This window comes from Nanorana parkeri, unplaced genomic scaffold, assembly GCF_000935625.1.
Source record: "Nanorana parkeri isolate BGI_ZX_2015 unplaced genomic scaffold, ASM93562v1 scaffold558, whole genome shotgun sequence".
Taxonomy (NCBI): domain Eukaryota; kingdom Metazoa; phylum Chordata; class Amphibia; order Anura; family Dicroglossidae; genus Nanorana; species Nanorana parkeri.
Window position 1 is genome coordinate 491,982 of NW_017306826.1, and position 25,370 is coordinate 517,351.

Below are 25,370 nucleotides of genomic sequence, written 5' to 3' on the forward strand. Positions count from 1 at the left end.
TCAGTGAGTAACAGGGAGCCTAACGGGTGAAGAGTTTGGGGAAGGCAGGAGAAGTGAACAATCTAGGCCAAAATTGCTGATTTGGAAAAATTCTCCAATTCAGCTCACTTTCCAGCTATTCTGGCCTAGATTGTTCACTTCTCCTGCCTTCTCCAAACTCTTCACCCTTTTGTGAATAGCCTTTACAATGTTTAAGTTGAAGATATTGGTAGAGTTCTCGCACAGAAAGAGCATGGGAGTCCCTAAATTGTTGGAACATTTAAAAAAAATAAAATAATTTTTAGAGTAGGAAATAGTTAGAACAGTATCTTTATATTGGTGTCTGTTACCTTGTAGGAAAGATTCATACACTCTTTTAGTGCAGGGGATCAATAATAACAAGCCAGAAATTGTTGGGACGTCTAACAGTTTACACTTCTCACCAGAACAAGAGGTGAGGAGAACTCTTCCAATGGGAATACCTCGTCTGGTGACAATGTTCTAAGAGGGGAGTTCTCCTCCCATGGAGAGATTTCCTCAAACGTCCTACTGTGTCTCAAGGACACAAGTTCCAGAGAATTATTTACAATATTGGAGATGTTTTGATTTTGCACCTTAAACCTTTTAGCTGATATAGTCCACCCTTATTCATCATACATATAAAATAGCTGATCCAGCCTTCACCCTTATGCATTTCTGCAACAACTAATCACTTTTTATAGAGATCTATTGCTTGATTTAATCGGATTTAAGCGATATATCACTATAGTAGTGATCTATTGCTGCAAAAAAGGCAGGACAGTGCCCTAACCTATGAAGAGATGAGTAGGGAACTGGATAGAGGAAAACCAGTGGATGTGGTGTTCCTGGATTTTGAAAAAGCATTTGACACGGTACCACATAAACGCTTAATACACGAGCTGAAATCTATGGGCATAGATGAAATGTTGTGTACATGGATAGAGAACTGGCTATAGGAACGTGTCCAGAGAGTATTTGATAAATGCTTCTTTTTCAGAATGGTCTACGGTCGAGAGTGGCGTGCCCCATGGTTCTGTGCTAGGCCTCATACTGTTTAACCTGTTTATTTATGATATTGGGGAAGGTGTTAATAGCCATGTTTCTGTGTTTGCAGATGGTACTAAAATTGGGAGAGTAATAGACACAGACTTAGACATTATAACATTACAGGAAGGCCCGGGTTAAAATAGGGGAGTGGGCGAGTATGTGGCAGATGAAGTTCAATGTTGATAAATGTAAAGTAATTAGCATTTTGGGGTTATAAACAAGCAAGCAATGAAAAAAGATTTGGGGGTCATAGTAGATAACAGATTGAATAATAGCTTGCAATGTCAGGCTGTGGCAAACAAAGCTAGTAGAGTACTGTCTTATATTAAAATGGGAATGTACTGTAGAGACAAAGTGATCATTTTGCCACTTTATAGATCACTGGTTCGGCCTCATCTGGAGAATGTGGTTCAGTTTTGGTCACCAATCCACAGAAAGGATGTCCTGGAGCTGGAGAGAGTCCAGAGGAGGGCAACTAAACTAATTAAGGGGATGGAGGACCAAAGCTATGAGACAAGGTTACTAAATTTAGACTTGTTCACACTTGAAGTGAGGCGATTAAGAGGGGACATGATTTTAAGGTACAAAATGTTTGGTGGTGATGGCAACATCAGCAATAAACTTTTACTGTAAACTCCATAACAAGGACTAGTGGCCACCACTTAAATTGGTAGAGAAAAGATTTAACCACAAAGGGCGAGGGGCTTCTTTTCAGTTAGAGAGGTTCAATTTTGAAACTCTCTGCCACAAGCAGTGGTATCAGCAGAGTATTGAATCATTCAAAAATCATTTAGATACCTTCCTCAGAGACCGTAACATACAGGGGTACAGGTACTCTTAAAAACTAGATCACACATGTACTCACATACACAAACACACGCACTACACACACACTTACACATAAGGTTGAACTTGATGGACCTGTGTCTTTATTCAACCTCAAATACTATGTAACTACTATGCAACATCACATCCCATCCTTTATAAACATACGGGTCTATTCACTAAGCTGCTGTAGGCAGCCGAGTGAATAAACGACCCGAAGTGAAGTGAGCCGAACGCTGTTCGGCTATTCACTTCAGGCTTGTACGGCTGATTTTAGCCATATATCTGCTGAAATCAGTCGTATATCGGCTTGCTTTGTGCGGCTTCGGGACGGCCGAACATGCTCAGCATGTTCGGCCGCCCGAAGTGCAGAAGGAGTTCGACTCAGCCGCTCCAACATCTGGATCGGCTAAGCCGAACCTCCGGCAGGCTACTCGCTGCTGTTCGGCCTCACTAAAGAGACCTGATGGAGAACATCAGGTCCCCTCTGCTGATTGACAGCAGCAGTGGGCGGGTGCAATAGCTAGTTTGCTATTGGCTATTGCAAATTGAAATAGCCAATAGGAATCTAGCTATGCATTCCTATGGTGATTTTTTTTTATTCTGACGGCAGCCAACGGCTCCGATGTCAGAAGAAAGAAAAAAAAAGAGCAGGGTAAACCTTTCTGGGAGAAAGTGTTTCTCTCCCGGGTGGCCGGTAGCCGCTATCTAATAGTGGGAGACTCCCGGTGCGTCCGGGAGAGTTGGGCTGTCGGGAGATCAGTGTCCCTGGTTACCTGGTAACCAGGGACGCTGATCTGTCTGTGCAAGTGGCCGGAGCCAGCCGTGGTATGACGGCTGGCTCCGCCCAGCAGTCAGTAGCAGGCTTTCACTTCGGCTCAGTCTAGCTGAAGCATATGCCTTCGGCTCGACTGAGCCGCTCGGCCGACTTCGGGAGCTGTACGGGCTATAGTGAATAGCCCGTACAGCAGCCCTTTGGTTCTACTGAACCTTAGGGGTCCTGGAGCCGAAGCTAGCCGAAGGATCAGCCGAAGCTACGGCTAGATCCTACGACAGCTTAGTGAATAGACCCCATAATGTTGAAGCATTGTGTTTACTGTCCCTGCTACAAGGCACTCCTATGAAGGATTGAGTAGCGGGATCACTGACAGGGGGTAGTTCTAAATACTAAAGGGTGCTGGGATTGGAGCTGTAGAGTGCCCATACTGCTTTAAAACAGACCAGGGCAGAAGAACAATTTTAAAATAGCTCCTGGGACTAAAATTGTTAATGGATCTGAATAATCCTTAGATGCAAATAAGAATATGTACTAATCCCTACTGGCTGCTTCATTTTCCAGCTATAACTGTGGTTGTTTGGATACTGAGTAAATTGGCCTCAGGAGGAAGAACAAAGAAAGTAAAGGGCTGGTAATGGCACACTGACATCATTACAGAAAAGTGTTTATTATTATTATCCAATTTTATATGTGTATAGTGTATGATCCTTTTTATACAATGTGTAAGAAAGGTTTTCATCTCATGCTGGCTAACACTAACTGCAGACAATGGCATTTAATTGTAAAAAAAAACTCCTGTAATACTTGCAAATTAATAACAATGAATAATTATATAAATGTATAAATGTACATATTATAACACAACAATATGCAAAATGAAAATGCAAAATACACAAAAAAAAGAAGTACATGATAAAAATTAGACAGATAGATAGATAGCAAGATACTATATACAAAAATTATTTATTGATACAAAAATTGCCTCCCAAAATAAACAAGGCCGCACACTGTAGAACTACCCACCAAAACTAAATATAGACTGTAATATAATGGTATCCACAAGTCATTTGCAAGTATGTGGAACTAGATAATTATGATCACTTAGAATTCAATAGTAATGCTTATTCACATAGGTGTGGGGGTGAAACAATGGTAATGTTCAGCATAATAAAGCTCCTAGTGCATATACACATATACAGTAATTCAACTAAGTTCATATCAATATGTCCATAACATCTGCTGCACTATTCATATAATTATATTCTTAATAGTGCTGTAAATCATCATGGATCACCATAGTAGTAATATATTTTAAGTGTATGATAAAGTGATGGTACAGCACCCAGGCAGCCAATAGTAGATTCCAATATATCAGAAATGTTCACCATTTAGCAAGAAATGTGATCATAGTTCCTACATGAAAAATTGGCAGAAGACTGAAAAAATTCCCCAGGATAGCCAATGTGTAACCAGAAAAAGGAGATCCCCTTGTCCACAGCGCCTTTTGTTGTGTGGCTATGGTGACCTTCTTAAGCAGTGCAGTCCTGTTGTATTTTAATAAGCTTTCTGTATCATTATTCCCATAGTACTTGATTAATTTGGATAGTACAATACACAACAAAAGACAAGTTCATATTTGTACACGCTGATATTTTTGGGGACAGGAAGTAAACACTTATCTCCTTAAATAAACTTTTTTGTATAATGACATTACTTACAATCCCTATATAAAATAACCTAAATAACCAAATTAACCTTTTCGTGACCAGAGATTTTTACAGCTTAAATGGCCAGACCAACTTTAGCAGTGTCAGTATGTGTATGTTAACTGACACTAACTCTGTTAGACAGGGAGTCTGAAAACTAGGAACACACACAGCTGCACATTCTTAGTTCTCTACTTTAAGGTTAATATATATTCCCCTGGCTAAGGGGCATTCCACATTTTGACTTATAAACTTTTATTGTGGTCACGAATAGGGTTAAATAAAATCATAGAAATATCTGTACAACGTTTCTTACAAATAGGCAGTTGATTTTTTTCATCATAGTTACCAAGATGCTCATGTTATGTAAGGAGCAAAATGAAATTGTTGGCATCAGCATGCATTTAGGACAATAGCTGCAGACCTGCTGGGAGCTTTTTTACAATATGTCACCAGCTCGGAGGAATGGGGGCTCATTGTCTGGACATCTCAGTGTTATTAAAAGGTCATAGAGGTTTACACGGCTCAGAGGTGCCTTTCTAAACATGTTGCCAATGATTGTCAGCTGCAACAATTGATTAGACATGGCAGATGAACACATAGGAAATGCTTATTGTTTTCAAAAGTGCAGAGAGGAGGAAACTACAGCAATCTTGTGATGCTCATAAACAAGCTTAGGTCAAAAATGACATCATCTTTATAGTTTCACTGATTGTGTATGTTAATGTATAATAAAGGCTGCAGACAGACATCTAAAAAGAAACACAAATCCTACAGCAATTAAGAGTCACAAAAGCATTATCATAAACTACGAGCTTACATTTGTGAATAAACATGTAAAACTTCAAGAGATTAATGTAGGATATTAAATTAAAAAAGGAATTAAAGCTGGACTCCAGGCAACCAGCTAAATACACACATGAAAATTGAATACATATAGAGGCTGTTTTTTTTGACAAAGGATTTGTATTATTTCCATCCATCCAGTTCTTAGATTTATACAAATCTGCCACAGAACACTGCCTAGCCTGCCAGCGAAGGAGACCTGATCGCTCATTCACTCTGCTCTCTCCTCCTAAAGGCATATCATTTGTTAGCATATTAGCACTTCAGCACAACTAACTGGCTCCTTCTGCTGTTGTTCCCTCTTATGTGATGTACAGTGGATTGCAAGAGGATGATACCAATTCATGTTCAGGTACTTACCCTACTTGCATATAAAAAAAATACATTTGATGATGCATTGATGAATACAGAGCTGCATCAATGAGTGTGTTATGTATCTGCTTGAAGTTCACTTTCAATGATCACATTAGTTACCTGTATAACTTTATTAGCAATGCTGATCTTATGGCACTGAAGTGTGCTGAACCTTGTGTCCATACTTTTAGGCATCAATGATACACCAGAATCAAAATTTTCCAATACCATGGTAAAGCATCATTAAAAAATCCCATGAAAACTGTAGCCCTGGCCTCGTGACTGGTCACATTCCTTTTTATGTCACTCTCGGAAACCATCAGGAAGTGAAAGAGGCCTATATGTTGATACTGCTGGAGGGATTAGGACAATGTGGGAATTATGCTATTTATATTTACTTTGGGTAATCTGACATAGGTGAAGGCCTTCAATCAAATTAATTCAATCATCTAAGCTGGAGAGTATGAATGTTTTATTAGGCCATTGACCACAATTTGGTTTTTCTTTTTGGATAACTTTTTGGAAAACCTTTTGTTTCTTTGTTTTCTGATCTTAACACACACATCTTGGGTTTTCTGTACTATTTTATAAATAGGGATCTAGCATTAATCACATCTTCCATGTGATTATCATATTAGGCACTTTAAATTAATTTTAATTAATTAATAACTAATACCACTGCCTACTATCACGAGTTGAAATCACTAGGGTCCATTCAGCCTTTCATAGTGAAAATATTGAATTAATTAAATAAATAAATGAGTCATTTTAAGAACCAATTTTTATTGGGAGATCATAGGTTAAACCACATTATCAGGGCTATTCACAAAAGGGTGCAGAGTTTGGAAAAGGCAGGAGAAGTGAACAATCTAGGACAACATAGCTGAACTGGAAAGTGATCTGAATTGGAGAATTTTTTCAAATCAGCTATGTTGTCCTAGATTGTTCACTTCTCCTGCCTCCTCCAAACTCTTCACCGTTTTGTGAAAAGCCCTGTATGTGTCAGCTGTATTCAAAGTGTTTTGTTGAGTTGATTAAATACATGTTTGTCTATGTGAGGTTACATGAACATTTGAATACTTTCTAAGTTCATGATATGTTTAATATGTTTTATATGATATTGCTATATGTTATGATCTATGGATCCAAGGTCTCACGGCTATTTCTAGCTCCATCTGCTGGTGGGAGGCTGTCGGGCTGTTTCTCCTATATAGGAGGATTGATTGGCACATTTTTTTCCGCAAATATGTGCATGTGTGGATCACCAGTCCGATCCAGCCATTGCCATCATGCCTCAAATTGCGGGCATAAGCAATGGCGCGCTGGGGTATATAAAGGGCACAAATTGGCACCTTTTTGTGGAATGCCGATTCTGAATAACAAGTATGATGGGATTTCTTACAACAGGTATAATTGGCTGGTTCCATCTATTTTGACTAGCTTCCTCGATCATTGATAGCTGATTATTATAATGACCCCTACCTAGGATATTGTTTGAAGTTATGGCAACTAATGTTGGTGGGGAGCTACCGTTTTGGGGGGTGCTCCTCAGGCTTTGAGTATATTTACCTGAATCCATTATCTAGTTTAATATTGGTCATGTCTTGCATTAATATATTCCGTAGGATTTCGTTTCTATTTCCATGATCAGTATACAAGCTTAAACAGTAATTTTAAACAACATATATATTGTATATCTCTGTGGAAATTTACATTGAATTGTTTTCATTTTTTTCATTTTTCAGTCCTGTTATTTCCGAATACCTCCCACCTCCTCACCTGTTTGGTGATTTTGAAAAAGCCCTTGAGAGTAAGGATCCAGTCATTACTGTGAGCATAAAGTAGGTTTTGAATTGCCACTATTTGCAATTATCACTATGTTGTCTGTTATGGAGTTTGTTGTATTTAGATTTATCTTCGATACAATATTACCTCCAACCCTCCTGGTGAAGCACATACAGTTGCGAAATACATCAAAGATTGGGCCCACAGCGTATTACATAACAAATGTATGTTTAAGGACAAATAAGGAGAAACAGATATGAGTATAATGTGTACACATACTGTATGTCGGTACCATAAGGAGGTAGTTTGGTATTAATGTGCTATTGTAGAAACTGGTGAGGTGTTAGGCGTACACAAAGTGGAAATCAAGGAAGTTTGGTGATCTGTCGTTTCTTTATTTGCTAAAAAAGGTTTTTGACTTGAATTAGGACTACAGTTTTTCTTTAAAGTGACACTCAGGAATTCAATCTTAAAAATGCATTCAAGCACCTTAACTTTTAACAGACATATAACTTATTTGTGTATAACTCGACTTTAGATCCTCAAATCATCTCTGAATTCATGCTGACGCTGTCCTTCCTTCTGAAGGGTGGCTACTGGTGTTCCCCATGGTCCCTGTGTGTTGTAAAGTAGCCACCTCTCCAAACTCACTCCCATGATGGACTACAATCCCAATACAAAATAGTAAATTAAACATGAGATTGTAGTCCATCACAGGAGGGAGCTTGGAGCGGTGGCTACTTTACAACACACGCAGGGACCATGGGGAACAAAAGTCACCACCCTCCAGAAGGATCACCACCCTCCAGAAGGAAGGTCAGTGTCAGCACAAATTCACAGATTATTTTAGAATCTACAGCCAAGTGATACACAAATAAGATACAACTTTGCTAATAGTTTAGGTACTTGAATGTATTTTTAAGATTTAACTACTGAGTTTAGTGTCACTTTAAGTAGTCAAATCTTCCTTTAAGGAATCTGGGCTATGTATGAGCTTTACTTATATCTGAGAGATATCAACTTATTTATCAAAGAGGATAGATGATGAGGTCAAACATCTGCCAAATCACTTTGTGCTAGCATTTCTCCCATAGATTGCAGTTCACTGAACAATAAGGGGATGATTCATAAAACATCTGCCCCTACATACGCTGGGCAAACACTGTTCACATGGCAATCTTGCCACGAGATGGAGCTGAGGAACATAGGAAATTCTCATGTTCCGCAGATACATTTAGTGGTAAGAATGCCATGCAAACGGCATTTGGCCAGCGTATGTGGGGACGTATGATTTATATATCATCCCCTAAGTGTGGAAGTAGATCACTTAACTTGATCAGATTTCACCATTACCGTTATGTAAGTCTAATATTAACAGGATGCAGCATCCTTGTTTGTAATATTTTCCTGCTTGTCCAGTTATTCATAGTGGGAAAGTTAGCACTCATAATACTAGTCATAGACACGAATGTAGGCCACATGTCTTTTGTTAGGCAGATTGCAGCCGTATTCATTATTTTTGGTCACTTACATTAAAAAAAAAAGTAAAAAAACCCACTTAAATCTACAAACTTTAGTAACACTGGTGCTAGAAAACATATGACAATCAAATACATATCATACCTAGTAAATGCTCAGTCCTCACTAAAAGTAAGATGACTAATTATACCCAACCTTGTAGACTTGTAGCCTGTAAAAATTAGCACCACCAAATGCTGCGTACAAAATCTGAAACTCAGCAGGGTAGGGTAAAATGACCAATTTACATCATCTTGTTAAACCTATGCCATGAACATATTTCCAGCTACCTTTGGCTTTAATAACTGATGTCATTTCAAAGCTATTTTTAGCTAAAAACAGTAAACAAGCTCAGCATTCATGCCTTTTTTTTACATGCGTAAATGTTTCTCCAGTTTCTAAATGATCTGTTTAAAAGCAGCTTTCAGAATAAGATCATTGTGCAGCCATCATTCTTTTTTTAATGCTGCATTTTAGACAGCTGTTGGTGATGATTTATCCAAACTGTAATATGTTACTACATGATCTTAACCTCCATGTACGTGCTTTTAAATATGTTTAAGAGAAGAAGACAATGCTAGTTACAATTGTCATTGAGAAAAGTCAACCTAAGTACCTTTGATAAAACAAGATACATAGATATTAATAAAAACACTACATAAATTATAAATTCTTGGGTTTTACTAGTCATGTGTAACCAATGTAAATAGGTACTTCACCCTTATCTTTAAAATTACAACAAATGCACCTTTAGAAATGTTTAGTACCGACAATCTACAAACACATACTTCTAGATAATTGCAGGCTTCGTATTCTTTGCATGTCTTATTTTTTTTCCTCCCCCGTCTTCTCATGGTGGCCATTTTTACTAGGGGCAGATTAATATATCTCCCTTTACTTCCTGGAACTCTGACACATGTAACTAGGACATGTGACCATACAGTACACATCATCTTAGGTGCAAATGTCTTTCCCTGAGATCTCACAAGATTTTTCAGTTTACAGATGAGATTTCCCAGTAATGCACTGTGATGTCACCTTCCTAGGACACATCTCTTAGGCACCGACCTAAGAGGACCAGGAAGTGGAAAAACAGTAATTGTAAGGAAGAGAAACATATGTTTATTTGACTAATGAATGTAAGATGATTCCATATCAGCATGTAGAGCTGATTTCTTGTGAAAGGGGGTAATGCAATGCAATCTTATGTCTGATTAGTTGGCTGACTTACTGCACAGTGTTTATCTTTACATCACATTATAAACCGAGTGTAACAGAATCAATATTATAAAGTGGTAGACAGCTACAGTAAATATACAGTGGAAATGAATCTCTGGAAGCATTTTTAACTACTAAAGGATTTACATTTCGGTCCAGGCATTCCTGACATATTAACAGCCCTGACAGACATTACAGACAGAATGGTTACCTCAGTTTTATTTACTGCACTTACGCAATACAGCCTGGTCACCCCCCTGTCTGTAACTGGAAGGGGAAGGAAAAGCAGAAGATGAATTAGGTGATTTTTCTCCTCTTCCCTTCTGTCAGCATGTTGCTTGTTGGCACATGTGCGTTTCAAAGCACCTCATTGGCTCCTAGTGCTGCCCATCCTTCTCCAAGTCTTAGTGACGCGGTGCAAAGAATGATAGCAGACAGAGCTTTTCAAATTCATGTGCTGCTTTACTGGTTTTGTTTTATATATCTGTGGATTTCAGCTCTGTCCCCTTGTGCACACTAACAGCGTTATTCACAAAAGGGTGAAGAGTTTGGAGAAGGCCGGAGAAGTGAACAATCTGGGAGAACATAGCTGAACTGGAAAGTGAGCTGAATTCGAGAGTTTTTCCAAATCAGCTATTTTGGCCTATATTGTTCACTTCTCCTGTCTTCTCCAAAACCATCACCCTTAAGTGAATAACCCTGTGGGGTCTATTCACGAAGCTGCCGAAGGATCTAGCTGTAGCTTTGGCTGATCCTTCGGCTAGATTCGGCCCCAAACCAGCTTAGTGAATAGACCCCCTGTGTTTTAAAACAAACATACATTATCTAGAGCAGCAAAAAAAATTAGTTCCTTAATTAGCCTCTGTGTGCATGTACTACTAGGTTCTTGTATTACTAGAACCTGCAGACACACAAGCTATACTGCCCAACGTAGCTCTCGTTTCCTAGGATCACCTCTTTTACAAAGGACATTTTCTTGTTTTACTTGTTCTAGCCTGGTCAAAAATATTGTAAGGATGTACTAATAATAGGGAAAACACTAAGAAAAAAGGAGCCCCTTTGCCTCTGCTGCCTACAGGTATAAGCCTTATATGCCTAAAGACAAATCTGATCCTGCCTACTACAATAAACAATTATCATTGTCATCATCATCATCATAATATCATGATTATCATAAAGCTAAGAATTGCAAATGAAAGTTTTTACCATCTTTTTCGGTATGCTTTCCTGCAAATACTGTTATTCTTTGCTTGCTTTTTTCAGGTATCATATAGTAAGGCTTTTACGTTATCTTTAGTCATGGATCTTTTAGCAAATGCCTTGTCCTTGTCTAAGAGACCTATTCTTGTGCAATCATGAACTATAAAACTTGTTTTTTTTTCCAACTTACATTTTTACTCTGGTATGTTTGCAATATGTGTTATGGCATAAAAATTTACTGAATTTGCAGCTGAGCTGAGTTACTCATTATGTTCCCTGCAGAGAATGATGCCTGCCTACTCACTAAACATGTACCGCAGAGATTCATCAAGGTAAACTTCTTCTGACAGACAGAACTACTGTAAATATTTTATTTATAAAGCATTTCCTTTTCCAAAACTGAATCTGCTTCTTTTTAATGCAATTGGGTTCTATCTGTTAATAAATCAGAATTAAAATGGAAGAACGCTCACAAATTGTCAAGTAATAGGAATTTTATTATTGAACTTACATTTATTTATATAGATGTACAGATTAAGAGAATTAAAGATCACCTGAATTGTATCTATAATTGTAAGACTGTGAAGACTGAGACTGTGTTAAGCAGCTCATTTATTTTGAATGGCTAAAAACTACATTTGATGTGTTTTTGGGGAGTGCAACACATGGTAGTGTGTTGCCATGCTTTGTAGTGCACTGCAGCGCAGGTGTGTTGCCATAGTGTGTTGGGGTACCATTCAAATAAATGACACTGCAGTGCACCAATGCACATAACGTGCGTGAATGTGAACCTGGCATTAATGTATTCTGGCAGTGAAATGTTTAATGTCTATTCTAGTACTGCATGCTTCTACACTCTGCCTGTTAGCCTAGCAGGATAGCCTGAAGAAAACATAGGTGTGACAGGCTTAGCGGTCATTCAGCACATCAGAAAGTAACTTTAGAAACTGCTGGGATTTTCTCATTCAATTGTAGGTCACTGGAGACCTAGAGTTTTGAGAGAATGATGCTTGCAAATCTACAAATGCACAACATTGATTCTTCTCCTGAATCCATCACCCGTGAACCATTGTTTAGCCTTTTTTATACATTATGCTTTATTGAGTTTTTAGTAGTTTGCATTTTACTGTGAAAGTCAAACTGTTATTTGAGTAAGGAGCTATATTTGGCGGTTACATAGTTAAAGTGACATTAAAGTCAAATTTTTTTCCCCCTCCCCCCAATGTTAATGTCAGCACTTACCTTAAATGATGTATCTTAATCCGATCTTCTTCTTTCCTGATGTTTGCATCTGTCCCTCCAGCGGTGGGGCGGCTCTCCGATCCTGCGCTGATTCCTCTGTCCTTGCTGGCACTTCCTGTCCCACGGGTGCACGCGTCCATAGACGTACCTTGTGTCTCTCCTCGTCTCCCGGCCGAAAATCCAAACTGCGCATGCGTCCGCCCCAAGATGCTTTGCGGCCATCCGAGCAGTTTCGGATTTTCTGACGGGAGCGTGCGGCATAAACGGGGTAAGTTTAAACCGCTGTTAAAGGGTTTTTGCTTTTTTGCTAGCATTAGATATATGCAAAAAAAACGGAGGCTTGTGTGAGGTTTGAGCACATTGTCATTGCTGAGCCTAATGAAGGGGACCCTGCGTGGCTCCGAAAGCACTTGTTCTGATGACATGACATTTCAATAAATGAACACTTTGGATTTCAAATGATTCTGGTGTGCTGGTGACATCTATCTACAGTTATTTTTGGCGTTACCATCCACAGTCACTACGAGCATCCACCTGTGACTGGGGATTTTTGGTAAGGATTGCAACAAGGCAACTATCCACAAATACACAGGCACAGCAAGGCAAGTAACTCCCCTCCTCCCTCTTCCCTTCTCTCTTTTCCAAGCTAGTAGATGCACAGCTGCTGGATACTGTTCTTTCCCTTATGATCTTGTACTGGACAGGAAATTCAGGGAAGTGGAGCTGAGAGAGTTAGGGCCAGCTGTTCAGAAATATGATGACTGTAAGTGCTTGGGCAAATTTTGTAAGAAATGTTTTGATCTGGATTCATTATTGAAAAAAAATGTTATGATCTGTATCATTCTAAGGGATCATTCACACCTATGCATTTTTTATTTGCTGTGGCAAACATTTTATGTGGTTTACATGTGGTACCATTAATCGCCAAGGAAAATTGCACTAATGTATGAAACTACACCAAAAGTACTCTTTAAATTTTTTTTATTTATTAGTGGCTGTGTGCCCTTTGTGGGACAGACAGAACTTTCTATTCTGTCTGACACCAGTCAAATAGAAAGGAACTGGGGAGATTTTCTCTTACCTGCTGTTCTGCCCGCTACTTGTCAAAAAGGAAGTGGGGACATTTCCCTCACTTCCTGCACTGTTTGACACCTATCAAATTGACAGGAAGTGGGCAAGTTTTCCATGGCTTCCTGTTCTATCGCCAGACTGTACTGGGTCCCATCTGGGCTTTCCATCAATCACAAAGCCTGCTTTGGTTATAGTTAATCTTTTTAGTAACAGCAATGCAGATAAACTCTATTAGCATGTTTTGTTTTGTTTTCAAACTGTGCTGATAAAGTATCTCAGCTTTTCCTCTATTATACCTGAGCATCTCCAGTTCAGGAATGTGTGGTGGGCTAACATGCCTTACAGACCTAACAAAGCCATGCTTGCTTTAAACATCCAATAATCCTTCAGAAGAAATTTTGACTTTATTTGTTAAATTTCCTTTAAGCCAGTTAGTGAACAGCGATTCCCCAGGCAAGCCTAAAACATACTTCATAAGTTAAAAACTACCACTTTAAAGCAACAGTCAGCACTGAAACATGAATGTATTTTTTTTAGATCAAAGTTAAGTTTTTTCTCAGTTGCGACAGTCTGATTCATAATATTTTTTTTTCTATCTAAAAGGGTGACTGCTTTGTTCAGCAACACTTAAAAATAAACCACATAAATTATTATTTTCCTATGCTGTAATAATCGTAAAACCTATATCCCTCCCATTTGATGCCTAATTGATGAAAAGCTTTAACCACTCGTAAACTGTTATTACAAACTTGTACATAGCTAACTTGCTCCATCGTATGCTTTTATGGCTTTCAATACACATATGAATTCCAGATCACTTGTGAGCACAGATTTTCTTTCTCTTAGTGATTTATAGTTCTCCCTCAGGTCATAATTTCTTAATAAATGAAACCTTTGTCCACGTTTGTGTCTCTGATTACAAAACAAATATACAGCACATGGCCCCTGCTGAATGCAAGCTGTCCATATAACATGGCTAACTCAACAACTGCCCAGGAGCTGCTAAGAAGACTTCTCTGCATTCATTGTGGGCCCCAATCTAACCCTTCATCCACTTCCACCACATAGTACATGATTCCAATTTTTAAACACATGGTTACAATTGGTAAAACCTGTTTTTATGGGATTTTTTTTTACAAAGTCTGTCAAATGTAGTTTCCCAACATAAAATTGGAAACTGGCATCTGTCTTCTTTTTTTTAAAGATACCAATATGCATTTAGTGATGTAAATAACATAAGCCCTCAAATACAGAGATTACTGTATTGTTATGAGGCAACATTTGCAAACAATTGTGTATTTATGTCACAGAATTAGTGGTTTTAATTAGGAAATGGTTCCTACAAGATTTATCTTAAATAATGTTAATTTTAAACAGCCAATTCCTTTTTGAATAAGGCAAAGTACAGAGAACAATATGCAAGAACTGGAAACAACACAATAGCATTCCCAGAGGAGTCCCCTGGGAAAAAAATGCTTTGGTCCAAAAACCATTTTTACACATAGGGTTCATTCAGGCGGGCATGCACATCCGTAAATAGACCCGATCCTGGAAGGGACAGGTTGCTGCTTGTAATTGCGTGCAGCAGCCTGTTCTTCCATATGGGAGGACGCGGTTGCACACAATTACATGCATTCACATGCACACATAGGTCGTGTGGTCAGGAGAGGCAGGTGAGGCAGAGCCTGAAGCTGACAGCTTTTTCTCCATTCACATCGGCTTCTAGCAGGTTACACAGCAGCGAAAGCCTTCGATCTTTAGTGCCATTGAAAATGACACTAAAATTATGATTCTGGTACAAAGCATTGCAAAGCTATTCGGAAAGAAATTAAGGATTATTTTTCTATTTAAATTTTTTTTACTGCAAAACTAAAAAAATTATGAACAAAACGAATAAAAATGAAAAAAAAGTTTAAATATTAACAGAAAAAGAGAAAAAAAATCAGGAAAGTTATTGTCAAGGGGAAAAGGGGAAGAAGGAGTTAATTAGGGATGATTAGGGTAAACTAAGGGGTCTATTAACGAAGCTGCCGAAGGATCTGGCCGTAGCTTTGGCCGATCCTTCGGCTAGCTTCGGCCCCAGGACCCCTTCGGTTCAGGAGAACCGAAGGGGTGCTGTACGGGCTATTCACAAAAAAAAAATCCCATTGAAAAGCATTGGGACATTACTATTGGCTATTTCAATTTGCAATAGCCAATAGTAAACTAGCATTGTACCCCCCCTCTGCTGATGGACCTGATGGGGAACTGAACTAGCTTTTTAAAGGTTTGAAATAGAAACAAATTTTAAAACCCAATCCCTTTGCATTCCAGTATGTTAATTGCGAGACAAGCTTTCTCCAGGGACCAAGTCCCTGCACCATTAAGGTGTCCAGGACTCCTTCCCAGCCTGTCAGCCTGACATTCATCAAGCAAATCTTCCAGAAAATTAGAAGGAGAAGAGAGAAGGAAGGATTTCAGGAGTCAGGAGTTTGTCTTGTTTTCACAGGAAAACCCCTGGACTGAGCGGTATGTAGAAGGAGACCTAGAAACTTCAAGCAATGAGTTGGTTCCAGAACCGATTTCTGAAGATTTAGTACCCAACCAAAGCACTTTAGTGTAGGAAAAGTTTGGTGGATATTGGCAGACAAGGCTTGTGCTTACTATTCCCTCAGGAATAGGTTGTTCAGGTATTCTACTATGGGGATACTTTGTCTACTATGGGGACACTTTGCGATGAAGTAGAGCAAGTACAGGGGCAATCACCTTAGTCAATATCAGAGGCGAAGTATGCAAGTAGGCACGTTTGATGTCCACAAAGGTCAGGGTTCCAAAGGAGGGAAACAATGGCTGAGATGATAGGTTCCATGCAGATTTTTTATTCGGCATGACATTCAGTGCCTTTAGATCCAAAATGAAGTGAATGCTCCCTATTGCTTTGGGGACAGTAAATAGGTATAAGTAAAAACCCTGAACTATTTATTTTTCCAGAACCATAGCTATGATTCCCAGATGTAAGTCTGGCCAAGGCAATATGGAGGTCTGCTAGTTTTTGTGGGGATGTTGGAAGGATTTGAGATGTGTTCAGACCAGGTGGAAGCAAGGTGGAGGTGTGTTCATCCAAGGTGGAAGCAAAGGCTAATTTAACTTTGAGAAGTGGGGGCAACCCTTCAACGTGAGTAGGACTTGCTTGCAGGCTTGGGGATTTGGTAGCCTAAGGCTTATGGTTGAACTGAGTTACAGACTTTGACTTGGACCTAAAGGACTGGGAAAAATCTCTAGCTTCAGAGGAAGAATGTTTTCCAGACTGTGGTGTAGCCTTGTTTTGATAGGGCGAAATGGTGCTCTTCCCTCCAGTGATGTCCTTATTAGAGTTGTCCAGAGAGGCACCAAAGACACACACGCCATCAAAGTGCATGCGCAATAGACATTTGCACTAATGTTCCGCAGACCACCATTTCAGCTAAATGACCCCATGCATACATACAGATAGTGTCAGATCTGAGATAGACACTCTTAGTGTCTGACAGATGGACATGACATACGATGCACCTATGATACAACATACTGCAAGTATGTAAGTCTGCAGGTTCTTGCAAGGGGGTACCTACAGACCAACTGCAGGTGCAGAGTAGGTTCTATGGCTATCCTTGACCTCATTGCCGTAAGGCAGCAGCAGGGAGATCGTGGCTGACCCCTTGCCGAGGAGCACAGTGGCATAAGTGCAGGCTTCACGGAGAAGGCTGGAAGGGTTGTGAAGGTGTGCACATGCATCATAGAAGCCTGAGCATTACAGATACAATGAAGCGACACAATGAAGGATCTACGCAGGCTCCGTAAGGTAGGTGCTAGTGTCACAATTCAAAAAAGAAGGTGCAATGCCTAATTCCTACCAAGGCCCTACTACACATGAAGTGTTGCGGCCAGGGCTGTGAGCATTAACCCTTGAGGGGGTGACAGAAGGGCTAAGCCCTGTGCTCCCCAAACATAGTTAGCACTCAAGAGTGCCAATGCAGGACCCAAGAATATGTCCCATCCAGACAGGCTTTGCCCCACCAGTGAGTATACTTACCATGGAGTCTTCAGGAACAGGGTCCCATCAACACGTGTACAACAGCCCCGGACCTGTGCTCTGTGGCTAACTTACACAATGTATCAGGTGTCTGTAGAATGCCCCTAGCAGAGCCCAGTGCTTAAAGGTCACAATAAAGGTTAGCTGGTAGAGCCTCCAAGGCTATACTGAGCTCTAAAATAAATGAAGCAGCTTGAGTGAAGACAAAGGATCTTAAAGAAAGCTGAATAAAGTCTAGTGGAAAGGGTTTTCTTCTCTCAGGGAGAGCCTACAAATAAAGCATGATGAGAGCGTGATGGGTATACCAGGCAGCTTTTGTTTGCCAGTTTCCAATCTCTTGTAGGCAGCAGTATAACCCAGTTGTCTCAGAATTCTTCTGACCCTGTGTTCCTTAGTGGATGATTAGGGAAGTAGCAGTATCAGTTTGTAACTCTTTTTTTGTGTTTAAACAGTGTTTATAAACATGCAAAACAAACAAACAGGCAGCGCCTTGTCCTCGTGTAATACTGTTTATTAATTAATGAACATACAAGCTGACATAAAAAACTCCTCACATGGTAATCACTGAATTAATGGTACAAGGCAGACCCCACACAAAGCTGCCTTGCTAGCTGTCATGTTTTGGGGAATATACCTTCTTCCTCAGAGATGAGGAAGGGGTATATTCCCCGAAACGCGTCAGCTAGCAAGGCAGCTTTGTGATTACCATGTGAGTAATATTTTATGTCAGCTTGTATGTTCATTGATTAATAAACGGTATTACATGAGGACAAGGCGCCGTTTGTTTGTTTTGCATGTTTTGTGAGGAATACTTCCCAGTGGCCTTTTGATGACGGCAGCCTGCAAACGATTGTTGGTGGAGAATATAATTGTGAGTCTGCTGAGTGCTGTGGTGTGCATTTTACTGAAGTGTTTATAAACAGATGACAGATGACAACAGAATTAGAATTAGAACCCTGACTGATATTTAATGTATGGACTTGGATGTTAATAAGTGGAGTGGAACCTTAGTGGTTAGATTTCAACTACCACCTAGACCTCCTCTTTATTGCTGTAATAGTAGCTTTGATAGGACCTCTCGTGAGGGGGTTCCTTTAACCTGCTTGAAACCCCCCTCCCCATTTTTTGATCATGCACTTATTTTTTACTCAACATTTAAGCAGCTATTTTAAGCCATACTGTATATCATTCTTATAGAAATGCTAAACAAAATACAATGCATATGGAATATAATATAACTGTGGTAATACATTTATGCTACACTTCAGGCAAACACTTTGAAATGCAGGTGGTTTGGTAGGTGATCTATCTGTCAAAGGCTTTGTATTTCTGTCCATTCTGTCCTGAGAAACACGCAGCTCTGTCGGTAAGGCTATGACCTGATTTTTTGTTACTGAAATTAAGGAAAAACTCCAGGATTTATTAAAATTAACCCTTGCAGTGGGGCTACCCCCACACTGCAAAGGTTAAGAGCTCATTTTGGTCTACAGGGGAAAATAAAGAAGATATATTCACCCAATCCTCGGTCCTGCGGCAGTGACTGTGGTATGTACCTCAGGATTTTCAAGTCTAACAGACCTGCATTAGATGTGGTGACGCCTGTGTGATGTGGTCCTTAGAGCACCAGAGCCCAGGTAATAAGAGGCTGTGGGGACAGGCCTAGAAGCCAGATGGGACCGTGGATCAGGTGAATATATCTTCTTTCTTTTTGTCCCTAGACAAAAATGAACACTTAACCCTTGCAGTGTGGGGGTAGCCCCACTGCAAGGGTTAATTTAATAAATTCTGGAGTTCATCTTTGAGTAATATAGCCTGATCACCTCCTTCCCCCCAGCCTGTGACTGTACAGTGAAGGATAAGCAGCAGACTGATAAGCTCATCTCTCTCCTCTTGTTAGCATGTCCTTTGTGATTTTTTGTAAACTGCATTACAACTGATTGCCTCCTACTTCTATTGCCCCCTACTCACAGCAGTCACGTGTACGACCGGGCCCTAGTGTTCCACCACTTTGGGGCGGGGGGCACCAAGGAGGAGAGCCCACCCCAGTAACCAAGCAACAGCAGCAGTCGGTCCCAGTCCAATTAATATTGATATAGTCTCCTCTCTCCCCGGATCCCCCGCTGAACTGACAGCAGAAAAGAGGGGACTATTTTACCACTTTCGGCTGCCACGGAGGAATACAGAGAGCTGCGGCAGCCGACAATTAACTCTTAGTGCCGGTCTGCATAGGATCATCTCTGTGCTGAGGATATCAATCCGCCTCAGCGTGCAGAGTGATATCAAGAGGGGGAGAAGCTGGTGAGCTGGAACAGGTGAGATGAAAGACAGTAAAAAGTCATACTGAATTTTTAGAATAATTAATAGTAATCTCTGGCCAGGCAGCTGTATTAATCTACCCCAAGGATAATGTATTATTGCTGTGGGGAAGGGGGGGGGGCGATTATTATTGCTGCCGGGGGATTATTTTTTAAGAACTCTTGATAATTTACAATTCTCCCACATTATTATTGCTGCAGGGAAGACGGGGTTTTTATTGCTGCCTGGAGGTTATTTTAAAAAAAACCACTTGATAATTAATATTATTTCCTCCCAAGGCAGTGGTATTGCGGTACCATGCGTTGTGTTGTGATCAAACTCATTGTGGCCTGGAGGTGCGTTACAGGTGCCATTCAAATGACTGTAACAAATGTGCGGTAACATGTGTTATTCACATAGGATCGTGTGATTAACACACAAAGGGGCCATGTCTGGGGGTGCTGCACCTTCCTCTCCCAGTCTGAATACTATTATAACAGATGACCAGATGAGATTACAAGGAGCTAAAATCAAGGCAAATTCAAGTACTTTAATTAAAATGTAAATATTTGTTTTTAATTAATGTATAATTGCATTCATTGGTGTTTTTATATCTTCCTAGAAATCAGATTCAAGTGTGTAATGTCAGGTGAATCTAGGCAAGTGGACATTCACGCATGATAATGCCAAAGACAAGGATGCCCAAAAGTTCCTTTTGTTGGTTAAGAACATACAGGGAAGGAATAACATGTCATGGTTATAGTCATATACCAGTATTATGTGAATTATACCTGGGTATACATCATGTACAGGGCCAGGTGACTTTCCCATTGAATTCTCTGTAGGATCTTGTGGAGAAATGGCTGGTTGAAGAGGTTGAATCGTGAGACATTCATTCAGAACTTCTTGGTCAAGCTCTGTCCTTGGGCGTAACTACAAGAAAGGCAAATTACACAAATCACCTGTTATGATTTTTGGATCATAGCACAGAGCTTTTTTGGCCAGTACAATAAGTGACATCAATATAGCAATACTATACAACCTAAGCAGCACTAAAGGCTAGCATGAGTCTTGGTAATTAGCAATAATTTATTTTCCACGGTAAAGAGGCTTCTAAGTAGTTCTATGAAATCCATATGTTTTCTCTTTACACAGCTAAAGACCTCTGCTTCCGATTACCTACTAAGCCTTACGTTTTAGTGCTATCAGCTGTAATGGGTATTCATCATGAAATTAGTTGCATGTGTACCTCAGGAACCTAACATGTTGTGAAAGATTTGCATACTTTCGTAGCACAGCCCTCTAGCTCGTAAACTGCCAGGCTCATCTTGTCATGGATTCAACTCAAAATGCAGCGTTGGATTTATGGTATTGATCAGAAAGTAAAAATGTAAACTGTGTAAATAAACAAATACCTAAAAAAAGAAAATTGATCAGCTGTCACAGGTCCGTGTCATGAGATTTTACTTAGCCTACTCTAAACAGGCTAAAATAAATCCAAATTAGCTGAATTCTATTCTCTGCATTCAAATATCAAATAAAACATTCAGAATCCATTTTTAGTGGTAATTTTTCTGGTGCAGGTGTAAATGTCTTGCTTTGATAATAGGAAAAGGAATCAAAAGCACTCCATCCATTTATTGGACATAGACGTCACACAATCACAAGAGCCAACGTTTCGAGACCACGCAGGGTCTCTTCATCAGGGCATAAAGAATGACAATACGCTGACATTTGATAACCACATATATACCATATATACCTCATGAGGCTAACCAATAATCAGAAGCAACACCTGATTATTGGTTAGCCTCATGAGGTATATATGTGGTTATCAAATGTCAGTGTATTGTCACTCTTTATGCCCTGATGAAGAGAGCCTGCGTGGTCTCGAAACGTTGGCTCTTGTGATTGTGTAACGTCTATGTCCAATAAATGGACATGTTGGATTATTCTACTGAGTGCTGGTGATTCCTTTTTCTATATTGTGTCTGCACGGTGCCATCCGCGTTCATCACTACAAGCACCATTGTCTTCATAGGCCTTCATTGCTGCAAGGTGTGCGGAGGATTTCCCCTTCTATCCAATTTGCTTTGATAATAATCTACTTCTCTCCTTCTACAATTTCAATACATGTCCTGTTGGATCAAGTAACATATATGTAAAATATTTTTTTTCTAATGTGTTTAGTGTAGTCTGTTGGTGCTCTAAAACATTCAGACAGTCTTTACAGGTATGATGCAGAGAAGGCAAGCAGTATATTACTGAATACATTCCAAAAGGCACCTACAATTTCAAATACTGTAGGTCTAGTTTTGTTATACATTGATGACATTTGCAGCACATATTCTTTAACACGTGACTTTGATAAATAAATCTGGAACCCAGTTTGTGTTAGGAAAAATGTCTAAAATAAATGTATTTTTTCCTTCATACATTTATTGACATGTTAAGACCCGCCTGGATACTGCAAATGTAAAATAATTACTAATTACTGCAGTGTCACACCTTTGATCTACCCAAACAACCATCCAATAAAATAGCCGTAGCATTTTTAAATAATTTCCAAGTACACATAGCTGGAGGGAATACATCTCAAGGCATGTTTGTTTGCCACCATGTTGATAGAAGACATTGCTTTCCTACACCATGCCCATGTCATGAAATGTTCATTAAGCTTCACTTAACTCAGCTATTTCTCAAAATAAACATAATGATATTAGTTAATAATAGTTGATGGTCAAAGCAAAATAGGTATTTAATGGGACCCAAACTGGCTCTGTGTCAGCAAATTAACCATGCAAGGAAAGAAGCACTAATCTAGGTCACCAGCATGCTACCATATATAAGTTAATTCTTGAGAACCCATTCATGGAAGCCCACTAAACCCTTGAGGCTTAATTAAACTATATTTTCCTATGTATGCTAACAATATTTTTTTCTTACTGCTATTTAGTTATAAAATTTACTTGTAAACATAGCTAGAGTGGACAGTGTTTTTTTTCTTTTTCTGTGGTCGCTATGTGCGAATTGTCTTTGAAATCAAAGCCCCGATTTGAAAACCGTGGGAGCAGGAAGGACTTTTACTGCAGAAGAAACATACAGGAGGAAATTTGCTAATATTGGAGCAGACATAATCTGGAGCAGCTGCCTATAGTAACCAATCAGCTCTGGTCTTCAGCTTGTTCAGTTAAGTTTAGAAATCTAGAAGCTGATTGATTGCTCTATACATTGATATCAATGTCTTTTTTCGCTTATATTCCTACAATCAGTTTACCACACTATAGCCTGAATTAATAAAATTCATGCTGACCTATCTGAAAAGATGGAGACAATTTGTGAAAGTTTTATTTGTGCAAAAATTAGAAAGGTTGAGCCCACATTCTACAGCACTGCCTTGTTTGTTCCAGCACATTTTAGTAAGCTGTAAAGGTGCCCATACACCTTGCAATTTTCTGTTGTACGATTTTCGTACGGCGGCCCCATCCTGCCCTGACCATCGCACAGTTCAATTAGCGGCCTTTAGCAGAAATCACCTAGACACATTTTGTTAATCGACCACACGGATTTTAGTTTGCGCATGAGCAGTATTAATTGTACAAATTTTGACGTACGGAAACGCCACCAACCTTACGAAAATCGTACGATTTGACAGACGTTTTATAACCTGTTGGAAAGACAAAAGTCGTATGATTGTACAGTATTTGTGGTTGTACACTGCCCATCAACCTTACGAATATCGGACAAAAACGCTATGGCAAACGAAATTCGGACAATTTTTGTAAGGTGTATGGGCACCTTAACCTCCCTGGCGGTATGATTATGCAGGATTTTAGCATGCCAAAGTGGTACATTGTTTTTCATGGCAATTTGTTGTTTTATATTGTAGGCCTGTAATTCTTAGTAAATCTTAGGAATAACTCACCTAAATCTGTCCAAACAAGAGTCCAGTAGACATCCCGGGTATGATAATAAATCATTATAAGACATTATAATATAATAAATCACTATAACAAAATATAATAACAAAAAGAATGTTCCAGTAAGTTGGAATTCTGGGGGCGCTGCCTGATCCGTACCACAATAGAGTACCAAGTTTGCACATCACTGAGCTCGGTCGCAGCATCGTCGCTGTCGTCACTTTCAGTGTCTGATGACGAATTTCCCAACGAATAGCTATCACTCAATTCTGCAAGTGATTCTAATTTACTATCGCTGGTTTCTACCTGGTCTAAAACCGCTTTTGACCTAAAGGGACGCTTTTTGGATGCCATGGACGTTCTCAAATTTCATGGCGGAAACAACAGTAAAAGTGCAGGCAGGGCACTGGACAAAGCTCTAGGGACAAAATTGAAGTGAAATAGTTTGATACATATATGTAATTATAGCAGATTACATTGTATTCTATGTATTCTGTGTAAATGTCATGTTTGCACTTTTGAATTTCCCACCGGGTCCGCCCCCCACTGTGATGCCTGAAAACGAAACTGAAAACTGAATGCCGGTATCGGCCGGCCGCGTACAGCAGAGGACACCGTGGGCTCGCAGGGACAAGGTAAGTGACACTTTTGCGCAATCCAGAGTGTGACTCGGGGTTACCGCTTTTGGTACTGAAAATTAACCCCGAGCCAGACTCTGGAATACCGCCAGGGAGGTTAAGAAAGAGAAGGAAGGGCTGAAAAAGAAAACCAATATATAGCTTTTTAAATGGACCAAGACTAAACATGCCCATTGAGAAAAGCTCTACTTTAACCCATTCAGCTCTCACACCTATATACCCCTAATGGAGCAGAGAAAATTTTGCATTTCAACTATAGGCCTATTTATTTGGTGAATGCCTTGTCACCACTTCAGTACCTTCATTACTAGGTCATTGGAAAATTTTCAGTGCTGTAATAGTTTGACATTCATGCAACTCTGTACCCAAACCATAGTTTCTATAATTTTTTTGAGACACATATAACTTTCTTTTGGTAGTATTTATTAACTACAGTTTGTAACAGTATGTAAAGGAAATAAGGCTAATAATTAAATAAACAGTTTTCCTTACTTTCTGTTATAAAACATATCAAATAAAAATGGCAGAACATTACAAACACTGCTGGAATTACCCTTTTTTGGAAAGTAGACACACTAAGGTAATCCTATTTTTTTATACAGTTTTCTGGAAATCAAGAAACATGCAGGTATTGAGGTGGTTAAAAAAATGAAGGTGCACTTAGCCGCTTAGCCACTGAAGCCAAGTGCAAGCCTTCCGTTATTAATGGATGGAAGTTTCCTGGTGGATGAAAGTGCATTGTACTGAAATGTAATTGTTGCAATAGCTAGATGTCATGGATAAACCCAAAGCAACCCAAAACGATCCCACGATCATTGGTGATCAGTGGCATTTTAACCCCCCGTCCCCCATTATTGATGATCAGCAGCTTTTAAA

General features: G+C 39.5%; 1 protein-coding gene across 2 annotated transcripts in view; it reads right to left on the bottom strand.

Annotated features, from left to right (window-relative positions):
• The window catches only part of GLIS3 (GLIS family zinc finger 3), a 303,011-nt gene that overhangs the window by 67,080 nt on the left and 210,561 nt on the right, over positions 1-25,370 (bottom strand). For both annotated transcript variants that reach the window (XM_018562054.1, XM_018562053.1), the window contains one exon: positions 20,728-20,869. In XM_018562054.1, coding sequence (XP_018417556.1) covers positions 20,728-20,869 — 142 coding nt within the window. The remainder of the gene's footprint in view (positions 1-20,727; positions 20,870-25,370) is intronic.